Source organism: Uloborus diversus, chromosome 5 (assembly GCF_026930045.1).
Source record: "Uloborus diversus isolate 005 chromosome 5, Udiv.v.3.1, whole genome shotgun sequence".
Classification (NCBI taxonomy): Eukaryota; Metazoa; Arthropoda; class Arachnida; order Araneae; family Uloboridae; genus Uloborus; species Uloborus diversus.
The window spans coordinates 96,722,367-96,742,242 of record NC_072735.1 but is presented as its reverse complement, the minus strand read 5'-3'; the positions used below and the strand labels follow the sequence as shown (position 1 = coordinate 96,742,242).

At 31.8% G+C, this 19,876-nt stretch overlaps 1 protein-coding gene across 1 annotated transcript in view; it reads left to right on the top strand.

Annotated features, from left to right (window-relative positions):
• Positions 1 to 19,876, top strand: part of LOC129223031 (N-acetylglucosamine-1-phosphotransferase subunits alpha/beta-like) — a 70,338-nt gene that overhangs the window by 10,836 nt on the left and 39,626 nt on the right. The window contains exons 4-9 of the mRNA XM_054857594.1: positions 5,977 to 6,167; positions 9,411 to 9,586; positions 12,599 to 12,640; positions 12,732 to 12,863; positions 16,462 to 16,632; positions 18,733 to 18,943. Coding sequence (XP_054713569.1) covers positions 5,977 to 6,167; positions 9,411 to 9,586; positions 12,599 to 12,640; positions 12,732 to 12,863; positions 16,462 to 16,632; positions 18,733 to 18,943 — 923 coding nt within the window. The remainder of the gene's footprint in view (positions 1 to 5,976; positions 6,168 to 9,410; positions 9,587 to 12,598; positions 12,641 to 12,731; positions 12,864 to 16,461; positions 16,633 to 18,732; positions 18,944 to 19,876) is intronic.

The window sequence follows — 19,876 nt, the reverse complement described above, 5'->3', positions numbered from 1 at the left end:
TACACTAAAAGCATATAGGGATGAGAAGGAGAACTTTCTTTGATCAAAGACTGATGGTGCTGTCTCTTGTTTACACACGTTACTAATATAGATCTAAAAATCAAATAAGTAATGCAGATCTATAGCATTAAGTAGTGTAGATCTAATAATCAGGTTTAAACTTCTTAGGCTCCATAACCATGGAAAGTTTGAGGTCATTGGGAGAGAGTGGAACAAGAAGTTCCGTCTAGAACTAGACGAGCCTACTTTCCCGTATACCCATACTACTTTCTAGTACCTGATCAATATTCTCAAAAATAGCTAAAATCGCAAATTTTTTCAAACATATTTTTTTTAATATTTTAAGCTGATTTCTAGGAATAAAATATTCCTTACTTTTCTTCAAAAAAACGAACAAATAAAATAGCAGCACCTTTTAAACAAAGCAGCTAATACACTTCTTTCCATTAAAAAATTTTTTTAACAGCTTTCAAAACGAAAAAATAATAATAAGTTCATTAAAATAAATACATCATATAAAAAAAAATCGTTTCTTTTTCCCCTGTTGCCGAAAATAATTTTTTAAACGAATTAATGCACTTACCAAAATAGAAAAAAAAACAATAAAATGTCAACTTAAAGAAATAATTTTCATTGTCAAAAAAAAAAAAAAAAAATCGTCTGCGCATATTTTTCGAGTTTATTCACCGAAAACTAAATACCTAAATTAAAACTTTAGCGTGAAAATAAAAACAAATCATATCAACAATAATTATTTCACAGTTAAAACCACAGCAGTGGAGTCGGAGTCAATCTCATTTTGGGATAAAAGAGTCGGAGTCAAATATCCAAGAATTGGAGTCAGTCATTTGTCCTCCGTGTATAAATGTTTGCCAAAGCTACGAAGTCAGAGTCGAAGTCGGGGAGTCAGAGTCCGATTAATTGTCGGGAACAGGAGTCAGAGTCGGTGTCAGGTCCCCCTAAATTCTCGGAGTCAGAGTCGGGAGTAGGTCGTCAAGAGCTATTTCCAACAAAGTTTGTTTGAAGTAAATCCGCCTTCAAGTACGGAATCTACATTGACTTTCAGTTTCCCCGTAGGCGCTAATGTTAAGGGATTTGAACTGTTCAAAATTGAACGGAAAATTGTTTAAATCAAAAAGATATCTTATATACAAGTTTTTTATCAAAAGCTTTTTCCTACAAAGTTTGTTTGAAGCAAATTCGCCTCACAGTTCGGAATTGCTTTGAATTTCCCCGTAGGCGCTAATGTTAAGTTTTTTTGAACTGTTCAAAATTGAACAAAAAATAGTTCAAATCAAAAAGTGAAATATGGGAATGAGGTGTCCTCGCCGAGATCTTTCGAACAAAAAAAAGTTTGTTCGAATCGGACTATTCATTCAAAAGTTATTAGGGGGGGACAGACAGACAGACAGACAGACAGACCGACAGACATTTTTCCCCATCTCAATACCCTACTTTCCAATTTTTAATTTTTCAATATTTATTTAATTATTTTATTTATTTTTGACTTTTTTTTGTTTTTCACGATATTTTTAAGATGCATTAAGCCTTCTTTCATGCTTTTTTCTTCTTTTTCTGACTTTTACTGGGAAAGTAGGCTAAAAAGAGAAATAGGAATGTTTAAAACTTGATTTTGTACTTGTTAAGTTAAAATGTTTGTATTTATCTACATTCAGTTACTCATCACCGAAATATATATATATTTTTTCAAGTTTGAAAGGCCGCGGATAAGCCACCTGCAGATAATCTGGAGTTTTCTGTCTGCATATATGTCTGTATATATATATGTGTGTGTGTGTGTGCTTATATATATGCATATGTAAAATGAAACTATAGGGTAGTCGGGGGAATGCGGACACCTGAGGAAATGCCGCCACTCTTGGTATTTGAGTCAAGGAAACCAGATAGCTGGCCTGACAGTTCCTGACCTGTAGGGAACGATGCTACAACCAATGTTTGAAGTTGATATCAGCCATTGCACATGTTGTTTTTTTCGTATAGTGTAGAACGTTGTTTTGAAGAAGTTTGATATTATTTTTCCACTTCCAATAAGCTGAGGTATATACCTTTTGATGCTACAGTGGCAGCATTTGCTATGAACCATTAACTAGATATTTTCCTATATTTTAATCAACAATGTGAATTACATTTCTTCCATCTTGTCGGATTGGGGTCATGGCGCCACCTCTCCAGCGGTGATGGCGGCATCACCTACAGAAGCATCTTTCCCCTGTATAAGTCAAAAGCAATTTTTTAAAGGAACAAAAATGCGTTATTTGTGCTGAGTAAAACGAGTTAATTAACATAAGTTAGTCTTGACAGAAGAAACTGGTGAAGAAAATAATACTGTAAATGCAAGCAATACGTCTGAAGGTGAGTTACTGGATGTAGCAGCTTGCTCATAAAAAACCATTCAGGAAGTGCCTCAAAAAAGAAGGTAGAGGAAAGTTCTAAAAGAAAAGGCCACTCGCCAATTCTAACGGGAACCCCAATGAAGGCAGTTCTGGAAGAAACTAACTTTAAAAGGAAGGAAAAGACATTGAAAAAGAAGCAAGTGGAAAGAAAATCTGCAGCAAATTTTTTGGGAATGTATATCAAAACTGAATCCAAGGCAAAGAAAGAGAAAGCAGTGACAACAAGGCAAAAGAAAATGGATAAATCTGTTAAGAAAAGAGGCAAGCGACTTTTTCAGATGAGGAGGACATTGACGTCAAAAAGTTTTGTGACGACGACAAAAATGATGACCTTTTTGATCCAAGTGATCCAAACGTTCAACTTTGTAACATATGCAATAAATATGGAACAATTGAACTGTGATACAGATGCACTTGCTGTGGCAAGCAGGTGTATTCAGAGTCTAGCACTGCTGAAACAACTGTACTCTACATTTGTGATTTTTATAAATTTTAAGAAAATCAGATGAATTCAAAATATTGTTTTTTCAATCTTATAAACTAAAAATGTCAATTGTTTTGCTTTTCAATTCCTATATTGTAATACTAATTGTATTTAGAATTTTCAATAAATTTTCCTTCTTAGTCTTTTAGTCATATTGGCTAGTGGTGGGATTAACCCAGGTCTGTGGCGGGATTACCCCAGCTCCCTGGGTAATACTGCCACAGTGCAGAAGTTGGCAAATTGGTATTTTATGACTATTTCTTTTATAGATTTATTAATGACAAATTTTGTATACATTATTAAGATGGTGTGCAATAATCCAAAGTATTGATCTAGATCAGTGGTTGGAAGTAGCGCGCTACAAGTAGCGACGCTACTGTAGTAGCTACATTTTTTAGTAGTTTGTAGTGTAGCGCACTACTTTTTAAAAAAAGTAGAGTAGCGAGTAGTTCGCTACAAAAAAAAAGTAGTTTGTAGCGATTTCTGGAAATTACTTTTGAATAAAGTTAAAAAAAAAAAAAAAAAAAAAAAAAACCCGCGTTTTCAAACGAATTTGACTGGTGCAAGTATTACGCGAGTAAAACTTGCAACAATGATATTCGTAAGACTGAAAAATATGAGCTGACCTCTGATATATTGTTTTGAGGCCATACGTTGTATCTGTTTGACGCCATTAGTTTGTTTGGCATAGAAACTTTAACATTTTCCCAATATTCGCCTTGATTAAAGCATTGCTTAGAAAGAAAAAAACGAATTTTTTCCGTTTCATGCAAACTTTGCCCGTTAAGCAAAAAGCTTTCGGTGTCCATTTGCACAAACGCGAGGGATGAATTTCAAACTTTGGATAAACAGCCCGCTTTTATGTGAAATTATATTTCATCAACTTTACATTTCGAAAAAAATGCGGAGTGGCGATTTGTACGTTAACAATTTGATGTTTTGACTCTACGGTGCGGGGAATTTTGGCTTTCAGTGATGCTAAAGGGAAATTCCTTTCACGAAACTAATATTTAGTACCCAAGAAAGAGGGTGATATAAACCCTGCGCTTCTGCTCCAAAAATTTTCGTGTAGCGGGTGAGGAATTCACGTCTGTTGCAAAATTCATTTCTCAAGTAAAACTCGCTATATAGACATTTCGTGTTAGTCGAATTGTGTTGTAGCCCGAGTCCACTGTTGCTAAAAATTGCACATTGAAGTAAAGTAAGTTTTTAGTTATGTTACATGTTTCGGCTAATTAGTAGAACCGTTTGGGGTATTTTTCCTATTTCTTTTTTTTTTTCTTTTTTTTTCCTTTTTACTGATTGCGTGTTGATATATTAACATATTGAAAGTCAATTATTAAATGTTCTGAGTTTTTGAGGTTATTCGGTAAAATTGAAAAATTCTTTTATTTCATTTTGTCAGGGGCATAAGAAAAGAGATAGTGTCCAGGTCCGGAACCCTAGCTTGAAGCTCAAAAGCAATTAATTCCTACGAAATATAAGTTCCTCTAAAATCAACTCATATAATGAAAATTCAAGTTTTTCTCTTTTGTTGAAAAGATGCTTTTCATGATCTAAATAAATTTTATATATATGTATGTATATGTAAAATTGTAATCAAATTATGACTGGATTTATCTCAATTTCAAATAGCCGAGTTACACTTCTTGAATGAAATACTATTTACTGCCAGGAAAGGATTAAAAATTTGAAAGTTGAATTCCTTCCACTTTTAAATCCTTTCTTGCAGGCAAATGGTATAAAATGTTTGAATTGACGAATCGTTTCAGTAAAGGAAAGAAAGAATAGATAATTTATAGCAATATTCCATGTTCAAATGAACCAATATATCAATCTGAACATTTTTACTTCCTTTTACAAAAAAGGGAGTATTGTATTCGCGAAAAAAATTTCACCGAAAAATCGGCCTTAATTTCCATTTTGCTCAGCCCCAAATGAATGTTGAATTTCTTTTTCATCCCGATCACACGTGGATATGTGCCTAGAAACGTACAGACACCCGAAATATCCATTTTGACAATCCCCGAGTTAATTACAACGAGTTTTCTCGTGACGTCTGTATATACGTGCGTATGTGTGTATGTGTGTATGTATGTCGCATAACTCAAGAATGGAATGTCCTAGAAAGTTGAAATTTGATACGTAGACTTCTATTGGGGTCTAGTTGTGCATCTTCATTTTTGGTTGCATTCGAATGCTCCAAAGGGGGTCTTTTGCCCCTTTTTTGGGGGAAATCATTGTTAATTTCGATGTAAACTCAAGTGGTGTTATAATTTGGCGGGCACTTGGCGATATATCGCCAGTCTTTTGGTCGCCAAGTTTTGTTGCCAACTTGGCGACAAATTTGGCAATTTTTTAATTTTTTTTTTAAATATGGTTTCAATTTGACCACTGTTAGTGATATTTAGAGAGTAAACTATTGAATCACATTAAAACTGCCAATAATGAGAAAATGACATTAAATCGGAGTAAAAGGAAGTCATGTGATGCACACATCAGCTTGTTTTTATTCAATCCGCAAACGGTGTGTATTATGTGTATGTTATTTATTTATGTTTTTGAAAAGTAGCGAAGTAGCGGCTACATTTCAAAAGTAGTTTGTAGTTGCTACATTTTGAAAAAAGTAGCTGTAGTTGTAGTTAACTACATTTGTGCTAAAGTAGTTGTAGTTGTAGTTCGTTACAAAAAAAATGTAGTTTTTCCAACCACTGATCTAGATCATAAATACAATTTTTGATGGTGCTAAAAGTTGAAGTTCCTTAAGGTGGCGGCATTCCCCTGGTCTAACCTATAAGGTTTTTTTAAAAAACATTACCACTAATTGATATTATTAATGTATAGTAATTCTGTTCTGTATTTATTTACAGTGCCAACAAGAAAAGTAACTAATAATATTTAAGTGTAATGGAAAATTAAGTTATCTTAGAGCTTACCCAAACAAAGTTAATGTTTTTGTGCAGAATACTGAACATGAGTTTTCTAGTTATATTGAATATTTTACACGGTCCCTAGTACTTTCAAATGTCTAGAGTCCACTGTATGTAATGTTTAAATGACAAATATTTATCTTTGCAGTTGCACACTTTCTCATTGCATCATGTCACACATGATACTTGTTCGTCCACAACTTCCAAATTTAATAACATTGAGTGATTTAGAAGAACTTAATCCTGCATTTGAAGGCATTTCAAGGATATTTGTTGTTGCATCACCATATAGCAGTCAAGATAATATAACAGTATTGGTTTTCCCTGATTTACAATCTGGTAAGTTTTGTTTTTGTTATAAGTACGTTAAAACAGTGCAGCAAACATTTATAAATAATAGCAATTTCTCAGTTTTAAAAAATATACAGTGAAGCACCGTTTATACGTTTTTGAAGGGACTGTATGAAAAAGTGTACAAATGAAAAAACGTATAATTGATACAGGTAAATGAGTATTAGACTCTGCAGGGACCGATTTGAAAAATGTATAATTGATAAAAACGTACAAAAGAGAAACATATAAACGGTGCTTCACTGTATTATCATTTTCACAACATAAGAATTCATTGAAACTTTCTTTTAGTACTGTATACTATGTAAGTAAATATTCTGATTGATATAAAAATAATGTTCCACTGAATCTTTTCAATATTTAGTTTTATTCTCTTACACTTTAATTTGAAGTAATTCAAAGCAATTTAATCTTTAAATTGTAGTTAAATTAGAAGTTCTTGCTCCATTCTGAAAACTTTCTTTAACCCATGTAAGAGGGATTATATTCTGATAAAATACCAGAATTCCAGTATTTTTTCCATCTGTTACACTGGAAATCCACCGTTTATCTCCCCCACCTCTGAACTTTTTTCCTTACTCCAATTTTTCAGCAGTTATGTTGATAATAATTAATACTTTTAATTGTTTTGCCCTGTTAAAATGCTGTTCTAAATTTATTTCACGGTTTTTATTGTTTTGATGACGATCTCTTTGCATCCAATATGAGAATCGAATTTCTTTTGTTTTTGATGCTTACTATGCTTTGTTAGGATGCTAATAAATGAAATTATTGTTTAGTAAAAACATAAATTAAAAACAGTCAAGGGTAATTCTGTGTTTGTTACAAGAGTCTTTGAATCGCTGATTTAATTTTATTTTTACTTAAATTATGTTGATTAGTTATTGATCATCTGTTTGTCATAGATCTTTAAAATGCAATTATAAAATAATTTACCTTAAATTCTTTCATGTGCTGTTTTTATACCTGTAATCAGTGGCGTAGCCAGGATTTCATTTTGGAGGGAGTCCAATCAATTGCGTAGCAAGGATTTCATTTCGGGCCAGAGGGGAGGGAGTGTCTAAAGAAATTTGACAAATATATATGGAGATCTTTTTAAAAATAAGCAAAATAGATTTTAGAGATGAAAATTTTATTTAACTATTATTAATGACAAGTAATAATTTTGAATGCGTTTGAATTTAAAACAAGCAGCAAAATTTAATGCAAAGTAGAAATTTGAAAATTACAACAAAAGTAATCTTTTGTTAGACATAGCCATATTTTGAATAACTATGTCCGGAATTACATATTCATCGTCATAAAAAACATATAATATAAAGCCTATTATAACTTACCAACTTATTTTCGCTCATTTTACTCCTCAGATATGTTTTAATTCTCTTTAAGCACAAGAAACTTCTTTCAGCAGACCACATTGTAATAGGAAGTGTGCTTAGTATTTTTAATGAATAACAATGAGATGGAATACTTAGTTGTTCTACAAGAAGAATGAAGCCGCAAATAAGATTATCAATATCATTATCTTATTATCATGATATTATATCTTATTTTCATCATCTTATTATCATATCACCCTAAAAAAAGTACCAGTGAAGCTAATCGGCTCACTAGCAGAACTACAACACTCCTTTGCTACAACAGGGGTGCACTGAAAGTACTTTTTTTTCCTGACGTCACCGATTCTGTCTTGTTCTTGCCCATGCAGGGACTATATTCCAAGAAATTTAGGGGGAACTTAACAAAGGAGGGAACTTACAAGTGCCTTTTGTTAGATTCTAAACAGACGTATGTTTTTAGAATTTGCATCTGCGAATATTTCAAAGATACAAGGGTAACCAATGTTTTGGAGACTGGAGAGAATATTTTGCACACTGGAAAAAAATTGCAAATCATTGCAATAAAGCTCTACGCCTTAGGTCTCCCCCTCATTTCGTGTCTCCCTCCCCGTTTGGTTCATTTTACTGCTTCAATACTCATTCAAAAAAAAAAAAAAAAATTCACATGTTGTACTGTCTGACCATGGATTGTATGAAAAGACAAACATCGTTTTTACAGCGGGAAATGGATGAATCTATTATTTTTTAGCGATGCCAGCTTTTGCAGAAGCAGAGTCTCATTCAAATGAGCGAAATACCGGCATCAAATTTTTACTTTTCCCCCTCATTCAGATAGATTCATCTTATCTGGACATTTGAAAATTCCATGCAATCCGTGGTTGGACAGTACTGCAGACATGTAAAAAACAAATTTTTTCTTGTCCCATTTTTTACTTGAGTATAATGCTTGTTTTCAACACAAGGCATTTTTTCTCCATCATATATTTAGGGGGAGGGGGTCTGAACCCCTATCCTCCCACCTTGGCTATGCCACTGCCTGTAATACCTTTATTTTGAAAATCGTAATGTTTGCATCTGTTATGAAAATCCGGTTTTTCAGATTTTTGCTGTTTACTATACCTTGTTAAGAAATAAACAAATGAAGTTATTTATTAAAATCATTCAGTTGAAAATATTTCAACAAAATTCCATTTTATGTAAGGATGTCCAATGTCAAAAGGTTAAAGAATAAATAGCTAGCTGAATTTATTTTTGTTTCAATTATTCTAAGGTTTTTAGATCATTTATAACAAAATTTTATTGAAATTAGAAATGCTAAGGTCAAGAATGTGTTTTATATGACGTGGAATTGTTCACAGGCAACTAGATTCACAGTGAGGTAAGATTGCGAGGGATGGTTTTCCTCATAAATACTATTTTTAGAAAAAAATGAAACACATCAACTTCAGTTTGTTTTGTTTTTTTTTCAAAATTTCAATCATTATTGGAAATAATGTAGCTTAATTTTTAAATAGAAAAATATATTGTACCATGTAATGTCCAAATTATCCAATGTTTACTGATAAATTGTGCCCCATTAAAGGTAATTGCTGTTAAAAAATTATGTGTTTAATATTTTTAACTGTTACATCACTGCAAAGTTTTGTTCAAATCAGCATGTGACACTTGATTATAGTTATTTGTAAGTAACAGCAAATATATAAAGAAATTGAACCAAATGAGGGTTACAAAAGTCAGGGGAAAAAACAAATTCAGTTTAATTTTTCACTGTGTTCTCTTTCTGTTTTTAAAAACTTTTTTGTTTCTATATTGTGTATTAATTGATATATATATATATATATTATCTATTTTTCAGCTAATACGGCCCTAGCTAAGAAAAGATTTGTTCTAGATGGCCAGAACTATACACTTAGTGCAGCTTTTATTACTGATAACTGGGCTACTCCTAATACTGTTCTATTAAAAGATGTTATTATTATTACTGATATACCATTTGGAGTGCTTCATCCTTCTGAAGAGATAGTTTTTGGCAAATTTCCAAAAGACGTTCAAGAATCTCTCTCTAAAGTAAGTCTATTTTGATGTAGTGTATGTACAGTCGTCCTTAATTATAATGACATCAGAGGGTCTGTGGTATGTGTGAGCCTAAACAAAGGTGATATTACAAAGCTCGTTGATTTTTGAGTTGCTAATCAAATTACATGCCCTAATACAAATCGTTTAAAGTTATTTCCAATGCAAAAATTATTTATTACTTTCTCTGGTTTTATAAATTTTTTATCTTCTATTTTTAATGTGTTCACAGCTTCAGTAGTCATTAATTATACTTTCATTTCAGAGCATTCGTTATATTTTCGATTTTGTGACTATATTTCATTGTATAATTGATCTTGAGTTTGTTATTTTTTCTTTACTTTTCTGTTTTTGTTTAAAATACAAAACCTGAAAATACTCTCAAAAAAATTTTTGTTCACATATTTCTGATTTTCAGCATGTTAAATATGATTACAATTAAGTTAAAAATATCTCTGGTTAGAAATATTTGCTAGTATTTTTACTTCCTTTAATCAGGTTTTAACATCAATTGTCCATATATGTTTGGAACAGTATTTTTTTTTGTTTATATTTTTGAAAATTAGATCAATGAAAGTTCTTTGAGCGTTTTATCATTTTTATGTCATCATTCATTATTTGCATAGCTTATTTCGTCTCGCTTACTCGTGTAGTTAGCTTGTGGTTTTAATAAATTGTCTATAAACTTTTGGGACACACTTTACATATATGCATTCACATTATAATAGATTTTTTAGTATTGAATATATTTTCTTTTTAGGTATTTTTTCATGAAGAGAAAAATTTAGCTGTGCTTACATTAAGTAATACAAAAAGTTTGAGCTCTGTAATCAAGTTAAATAATATAACTTTTGAGAAAAAAGTGTCAATGATTCTTCCTGCTCATTTAATAGTTGAATTGCCATCAGTAAGTATGCTTTCAATGTATTCAAATTCTTCCTTTTAGGAAAGCTAGCTAATGTTTTCCCTCTTAAGCTTTGGTTGCATGTATATAATGTATCAAAAAGATATTATTCTGCCTATCTCTTTTGCCACATCCATAACGCAAGGAATCAATACTAAGTCTCGCAACCATTATGAGTACTTAATTTGTAGAATAAATAAAAATGCTAATGATCTAAATGTGCATTGTTTTATGTATGAATTCTAAATGTATGCAATTAGTAGCAATATTCTAGTTATTCTTAGTGTGGCAGGGCTAATCAAAATGTCGGGAGGGAGGGGGGCTAGTTCAAACTCTTTTCTGGGGCCTCTCCCCTTCGTAATCAATTTTGGCAGTTTTAGCCACTTGGAGACCCTATAAAGTAGGGGGCTTTAGGTCACGGCCTAATTGGCCTACTCAGTAATTAGGTCCTGACATACAGGATGTTGCACTTTTTTTTTTTTTAAATGAAATTTCTAACTTAAATAGATAACTGCTTAATCACTCAAATATTCAGCTCAGTCATGGCGTCACAAGCCTGAAAAAGTGAAATAATAATAATAAAATAAAATAATGATATTTGGCAGCACAACTGTAATGTTTGGAATTCTTTTTATAAAGAGAAAATGCTGTGCTTGCTGTATCTCCCATAATGTACCAAGAGAGAGAAGGCAGGGCATTCAACCACAGTTCTCTACAGCTTTGGCACAGTACCAAAATCTCAATTTTTTTCGACCAGACTTGCAACCTGTCATGACTGAGCTGAATATTTGAGTGGTTGAGCAGTAATCGATTGTAAACAATAAATTAATCAAAGAATGGAAAAAAAGAGAGGTTATAAACAACCAAAATCTTAAGTGCCGCAAGCAGAACTGAAATTACAGTAGAAGCTCTTTAATTAGAACAGGTTGAATGAGGAGAGTTCCAACTATCAAATTGTTCACATTATAGAAAATGTTATGCTTTTCAGATGTTCTGCGCATAACAACATTACTAGAACATTACTAAATGGATCATAAGTGTTACAGAAAAGAGATAATGGCTTTGCAGTGTAAAATATTGTTGTTGTTTTTTTAATTAATAGCAAGCATAGAATATAAACAGTATTACAGTGCAGTAGAAAAAACGTATCAATGAACATACACTACAGTACTGTACTCGGCATAATTTGCTTATTAGTCAAAGTTTTTTAAGGTAAAAAAGGATTTTTTCCAAATTAATGATGAAGTGTTTTTTTTTTCAATCTAAGTGTCAAATTTGTTTCAAGGTCATCAACTGTGGTAAGCAGCATTTAGATTGCAGATCAAAGAAGTCTGTTCTTTATCACTGCTGTCTTCAAATTCATTTTCATCGGGGACAGTGAAAAGAATCTTATCTTTGCCATAAATTTGATGTTGTGTATCATTCCTGTCATTGTTGATCCATTCCATTGCGTCAGTTATGTGACACTGCTCAAACTCAGGATTAGCCTGACAGAATCGGACAATTTCTTTCGCCTTAAAGATGGTACAGATTCTTCATGATCTTTATAGCTGTGGCAAATTCATAAGAAAAGACATTTACTTTTAACGCTCTCCCTGAGCAATACGTGAAATTAATTTTATTTAGTGTCAGTGCATGTAGTTTGTCTCAGTGGCCTTCGGATTACGAGGGTTCAGATTAAAGAGGTTCTAACATATTATAAGCAGTTGCTTAGAAACATCCACTCATCAGGAGGCTCCGTGAAAAGAAATCCATAATTTTCAATGAAAATATATGCAATATTTCATTTTTATTTTCAATTTTTCAATTCAGGTTTTTTTTTTTCATGTACTTTTAAATTTATTATACAAGAAAAAAAAGTTTTTGAAAGAAGCTATAGGAGCATTCTTATAACCAGTTACCATAGTTAGAGAAACTGGTTTAAATACTGGGCAGATCCCCTTGTTGAGTGAGCATTGCACCACTATTAATAGGTCCTGTTCATTGCTTTTGTATGTGAAATAATCTAAATGTGGTATGCATAGATTTATTAAAGACTAATAGCATTTTATAAACAGACTATGTAATGATATTCATTGTTTTTTTTTTTTGTTTTTTTGTAGGTCCATGAAGATATATCTGCTAGTCGTTTTATAGATAACGAAGTAAGTAAACTGTATTCAACCTTCCCTTTATAAATACTTCAAAGTAATTTTCAATGTTTAAGTTTTTTGAAATTGTATCATATTTTTTCAGGAGTTACGTTATTCTCTACGCTCCCTAGAAAAACATGCACCTTGGGTTCAACATGTTTATATTATTACCAATGGACAAATACCATATTGGCTAAATTTAGACAATCCATGGATTACTATTGTTACTCATGAAGTAAGATATTCTGATTGCATGTATCAGATTTTGAAAATGTATGGGGGGAAAAGCCTTTTTGTTAGTCTTGTGTGTTATATTTACAAATGTTAAAATTAAATATTTTACCGTTCTGTGTACTGAGTTCATTCAAACTTTCTTCAATTCTTTGTATCTTTTCCTTACTTGTTCTTGTCTACTTGTTTAATTTCAAATGAATGCATTGTCTTGCTGTAAATGTGAAGCTTAAAAACTGTTATACTTAGGAGTTTTTTTTCTTTTTGAAAGTTTGACTACTGTTACTTCAGTTTCCTGTTTTACTTTTTTTTTTTTTAAATTGAAAGTATTCCTAAGATTTATATTCCTAAGATTCTTTAAAATTATTTGTGCATATATTTCAGTTTTTAAGCGGATTCCTATTTGTATGTTATTTTTTCTGTAGTTCTTAAAGCTTCTCTACTTCTTCTGTGTTTCTCAAGCTGTTTAACTTTGCAAACTCCTTAAAAGCCAAAAACCTGCATGAAAAAACTTACAACCCATTAGGAAAAATATTTTATGAGCTATTTATCAAAACTTTGTTACTAACATGGTATATCTTACTGTGAAGAAAAAATATCAAGTCCCAATTGTTGAACCAAACCAATAAACGTTGCTGGTTGACCAGTGGCATAAGAAAGAGGGTGATTCCTGGGATCATGGGTCTATACCCCTCCCTTAAAGCTCAAAATTGAATTCTTTTAGTGCAAATTTTTGTTTATTGTTTTCTGTTTAAAGGTTGTTTTTTATTACGCAGTTAATTTTATGTATGTGTGGCTGCTTGATTATTTCACTAATATTGAATTTGGTAACGATCAATTATAAGCTACTCTACTAAAAAAGTTAATGGTTTAAGCAATGTGTTAACCAGCTCAAAAATCAGCCACTGCCTTTTGCTCTTCTTTAATTTCACTGAATAATTTCTTGGAAAATAATCTCAAAAATGTAATTTATATGTTGTAATTAATTGGAAATCCAGTCCTTGTTTTGACATAGAATAATCTGAGTGCTGTAAAGTACTTCAAGGATTTTGAACAAATAACCATCTTTGATATTTCAACGTGGGCAATTATCCCATTTGTACATTATATAATGCAATTAAAATAGAAGTCCTCCCCTTCAATATCACCCTTCAATATCTTTCACCATTTAACTGTCCATGAATACATAATAGTTCAAAACGTTTGTTAGGTTTTGACCAATTACTGCATCTACATTTCAAGAAAATATTTTCATTTGTTCTGGAGTTATTAAAATAAATTTAAATTCTTTTCAAGTTTATCATTTCCCCTTGCCATTGACTGAAATAATACATTTGTTCTTGTCTTGCAATATAAACAAAAGTGATTGGTGAGAGTTTAATCTTTCTACATTACCATGCTCAAGCTGTAGAATAAGTTTGATGAAAACATCTTCATTTGTTCTGGGTTTACTTGTATTCCAGTAATGTAACTAGGGGTTGGCAGGAGTAGCTCTCGCCAGGGGCGCAACTGCCAAAAGGCGGCATTTTAACTGATTAAAAAAAATTCTTTTTTAATAAAATTATTATTATTATTATTATTATTTTTATTTTTTTTTGTTCATAGAATTTGAAAGATGCCTTAAATTTTTTTAAAAAAATCGCAAGAAAAATAGCTAAAAGGGAATATAAAGGTGAAAAAAACCTGTAGTCATATATAAGGCATTGGTTTTTTAAAACTGATATAGTCTTATACAAAAACTTTTCTTTTGGATGAAAAAGAAGGTTTTTTTTTCTCTCAAAAATAACTGACAGAAGAATGAAAAATTGATAAAACTCCCCTGGGCAGCACGAACTGCACCCCACCCTATATCCAGTAGCGTACCAAGTGGTTGGCAGGAGTGGCTCTCACCAAGGGTGCAGCAGCCAGGCAGCGGTATTTTGACTGATTTAAAAAAAAAAATGTTTTCTTTTTTAAATTTATGTTCAATTTTTTAAAAAACTGATCATATAAGTAGAAAAATGCTTTTATAAATGAAATTAAAAATAAACATAAAATTCAAAAGAAAAAGAGCTAGAGAAGAAAATGAAAAAATCCATAGTTCTAAGAAAAAAAGGGGAAGGGGTTACACGTGGCGTGAAATTCTATTCCGATTCATTGAGTAAGCTTAAGTTTTTAGCTAAGCACACAATTTGTTTTAAAAGCACATAATTTGTATACCAGGGAGCGTTAGTGAAGAGCATTCTATGCCGGATTATTTCTTTTTTTTTTCCGGGAAAGAGGCAACATTTTGTCATGTTATAACTTAAAGTGTCTAGTTTTTCTTAGACTAAGTATTTACTCTCATTACAAAAAATAATCTAAGCATAAAAAACCTTACTTGAAAAAAATATTGGGAGGCCTTAATTTGCGAATATATAGTGCTTTTATTTTGCCTGTATGTAAATGGTCATGTTTTTTAGTCAATTTCAGATTAGCAATGCTTTTTGTATTTGCTTTGCTTTCCTAATTATAATAGAATTTTTTAAATGCTTTGATTTTTACTTGGGAAAATTTTTTTCTTTCTTTCTTTTTTTTAGTAAATGTATTAGTTATGTTTATATTATACATTCTTCCATTGGTTTGAAACAAGTTCCATTAAAAGTTAAAACTGTTTTGAAAAAAAAAATACATTACTATAAACGGAACTGAAAAATGTTTATTCTCATTTAATTCAAGAATGTACATTATTTATATTTATTAACGAAATGCAAACACTATTGGTTTTATTAAATTTATGTGAAATGGTGGGGGGATAACTTTTGGGAAGGGGAAAATTCTCAATTTGCCAAATGAAATCCCAATTTTACCGAGTCATAAAATTCGAGCATGCACACATATACATACATTACATCTACTGTGGAGGAGCATTGGGCATCACTGAAAACTATTCAAAAAAAAGAATATTTAAGTTGTAATACTGTCTCCTAATTTTTCAAATCAATTAGTCAATGCCCCCCCCCTCCCACCCTAACAAAAAAAAAACAAAAAATTGGGGGGAGGTCACGGTGACTTCCCATCGAGGCGACCCTGCGGAGCGGGGGGGGGGCGAAATTTCTTTAGTTCACTAGGGGCGCCAGGCCCTAGTAACTATGCTACTGTATTCTACTATTTAAAAAAAAATTGGATTTTTTTGCAACTATACAATTTTTTCCAAAATAAACCCTGGAGTTGAAACATGATTCAACTCTAGATTAAAATCCAGAAACATACAGTTTCGTTTCTTTAAAGAATCTCCTGCTAGAAGAAACCTTCATTCGCACCTTGTAGGAAACTTTTCTTCACAATGTACTTTCTAAGGACATTTACTAAACTTATTATATTTACACATATAGCAAATACCTGTCAGACTTATATTGCTGATAGGAACTAGAAAAGGGAAAGAAACCAGATGATGACTTAATGTGCTAGTTTAAAAACTTTGCTTAATGAAATGATGCTCATACATCAAACTTTTGTGGACAGATTGTGACCCCTCCTTGTACCTACCTGAATGACCCTAAGTTGAGAAATGACGCCTTAAAGGTACCTATTGCTGGGACAGCTCTTTAATTTTTTTTTTTTTTTTTCACTTTTCCATTTAGGAAATTTTTCCTAATAGCAGTCATTTACCAACCTTCAGCTCTCCTGCCATTGAATGTCATTTGCACAGAATTCCACACCTATCCAGTAAGTTTTTGTACTTGAATGATGATGTGATGTTTGGCAAACCTGTTTGGCCTGAAGATTTCTACACTCATACAAAAGGGCAGAAGGTATTAAATTTTTTTAAATTGTATTCATAAAAATATTTTGATTTGTATCTCTCAAAATTTATGCATGTTACTGTGTGTGGTATGAAACTCATTTTCAATGATTTTTCTCTAATTTTCTATAGTATTTTGTACCTAAAAGTAAAATTTTACATTTCGGAAAAATTTTGAAACTAGGAATTACCGCCCCATAGCCAGAACTAAAGCAAAACTACAAAAAAAAAAAAAAAAAAGAATGAATGAATGAAAAACTGAATAGCTCTGTTAAAGCATCCAGAGACAGCCGTTTATCTCTTGTTGTGGGCTCATTGGTCTTATCGTAGCTTTTATTTTCACTTTTTCAAGGTGGAGCCATACCATATTTGTGAACATCTCCCTGATATTATCAGGGAGATGTTCACAAAGATGTGAATCATATACATTCACATATTTGTTCATATCAGTGATATGCTAAAAAAACTAGCATGAAGATATTTTCAGCTTCTTTATGAGATTATTTGCTATCACCTCAGTTATGGTTATTCCAGACTGATAAGCTCTTAAAATGGACAAAACTGTTGTTTCTGGGTGCTGTAACTGAGCTGTTAGGTATCTTCTTGCAGTGTGAAGTTCTGTAAGTAATTTCTTAAGCACAGTCTTCAAGAAAAGTTGACTAAAAGTGCCCAGATTATTTGAACATAAAAACCTGCGAAGTTGACCACCCTTGTAAGTTGACCACCTGTCTAAGATGACCGCTTTTTTCAGGCACGGAATTAGCCCTTATCATCAAAATCAACCTCGGTAAGTTGACCACCTGTTTAAGTTGACCACTAAAGTAGTGCACTGCAGGTGGTCAACTTACACAGGTTTCACTGTACTATCAGTTGCTTTCAGTTTTTTTAGAATTCATTTTCAACCTCTAAAACAAATGAGTAATTTTATAAATTGAAACATTCATATGGATGTACTATAGATGAAAATTTATGCCGCAGTATATGTAACATGTATCATTTTGAATAAAAATTATTGTTATGAACTTTTATGCAGCAATAGATTTAGTTGGTTTGAATTTTTTATCTGTTACATATTGCATCTGTCTGAATATAGTTATGGTTGGCTTAAAACATGCTTAAAATACTGTTTTTATTCTTTTTGGAAGAATTGATCTTTTATTAGCTGGATAAAGCTTATTTCAGAACTGCCAACTGCTGCGAGAAAATTCTAGTTTCTACAAACTACAACACTAAGAATACGTGTCCAAAACTTGTAATTTTCTTTTTTTTTTTTGTAATTCCAAGAAACATATCAATCATTACAGGTAATACCCGTAACATTACTCATTTGAATAATATTGCTTTTTTGTGGAATAGTGTTCCAAGTTTTTGTTAAAAAATAAACAAAATAATTCATCATAATAAATGATTTAAAAATAGGAAACTTTGTTTTTCTTTTCAAAATAAACTTTTACTTGTCCAATTATAAATTTAAGCATAAATTATTTATTGTGTCTGCTACATTTTTTATTAAATGTGCAGTCTCTGCTCCCCTCCGCTCTTTCCAGTGGTGTCAAAAAAAAAAAAAAAAACTGTGGGACAATTCCTTTACTTTATTGATTTAATGAAGAAATTAGTGCCGAATTTTTTGTTAAGCCTAAAAAAGTTCGAGCTAGAAACGCAAATAACTCCCACCGTATTTAAGTTAGAACATTGAAACAAATTGCGTAGAATGCGAAAAATTCTACTCTTTCCAACAATATGTAATATTAATATGTGCAAGCAATTTTTCACTCCTTTAAATAGGCAATAATAGGCAATTTACGTCAAATTTGAGCTTAAAAAATTAATTACAAAAAAACTAATTTGAATTTTAAAAAACAAAACCCCAAGTGCAGACCACCGGGGCTCGAAGTAATTTTGTACAAAATTTCAAGACTGTAGGTGCTATGGGGTCTCCTGGAAGCAGGCCCGCTACAGACTTCCTTCCAGAATTTCTTTGAAACCTTACTTTTATTTAATATAAAGAGATTATATGGATTATGTTTTAAATTGTTTGTAGTGCCTTCTAAGATTTTGCATTCTTTTCTTAAAAGCTTCTTATAGTTCATCATTCTTAACTTTTATTTAGGTGTATCTTTCATGGCCAGTCCCTAACTGTGCGGAAGGGTGCCCTTCATCGTGGATAAGAGATGGCTATTGTGATAAACCCTGCAATAATTCTCAGTGCCAGTGGGATGGTGGCGACTGTTCACCTGATAACCCTAACATTCCTCTGCATGGATTTGGAGCAGATCAAGATGGCTCTGTAACACACCTATTTCCAGCAAAACCTGCTAAAGGTATTGTCCTCATGGTTCATTTCATATCAAAATTTGCAACTGTAATATTGTAAAAAATTTAGAATGAGTAATGTGGTAAAGATTTTTGATCTCACATCAACGAGTTATGAAAGTAAGGATAAATATTAACTGTTCTACAGAGTTTCACGTTAGTTTGATACTAGTTGATTGCTCATTTCTGATGAAATTTGCTTTTAAAATCACAAATACCATTTTTGATGATCCTGTAGATTAAACTAATATGAGTACAGCCTGGCCATTGAGTTGAGACTGCTGCCTATGCAGAATGTCAAAAAGAATCCCTGTGCCGATTTTTTTCTCCCGCTTTTTTCCCTATACCTGCCTGTTAAGTACTATATTTTTCAGCCTATAATAAATAGTATAGCTGTCTTAAATGATGCTTTAAAACTCATGATCCGCATCTGCATACTATTCTCAGATAATACATTGTCTTAGTATTCAACTTCATACAACAATCGGTTCTATAAAAGAAAATTTTTATACATTAAAAAATAGCTTTGTATTCTTGCTCAGTATGCTTCGTGTTGTGTATTAATAAGAAAATATCAAGAATATCATAAACCAAAAGCAGATGCTAATAGATTTCAGCATATTTATAGCAAAATGTTAATACCACACATGACAGATGGCGTCAAAAAAAAACCACCTAAAATGGACCAAAAATATCAAACATTCAATATGCAAATGCAAAATAGGAGCTGCTGCTGAACGTTTAATTTAAAAACACTCCTACTGCTTATTTTTTTTTAAAAAGGGGATGGGTGTTCCCCTCAAAAGAGACCATTTATAAGTAAATTTTTTCTTTTCCACTTGTGTAGTTTAAAAAAAAGAGTTTTTTTTTTTTTTTTTGTAAAAAATGAGAGTTTAAAAATTTAAACACTCAGTTCTGTTTAAAAATCTATATTTTAAGTA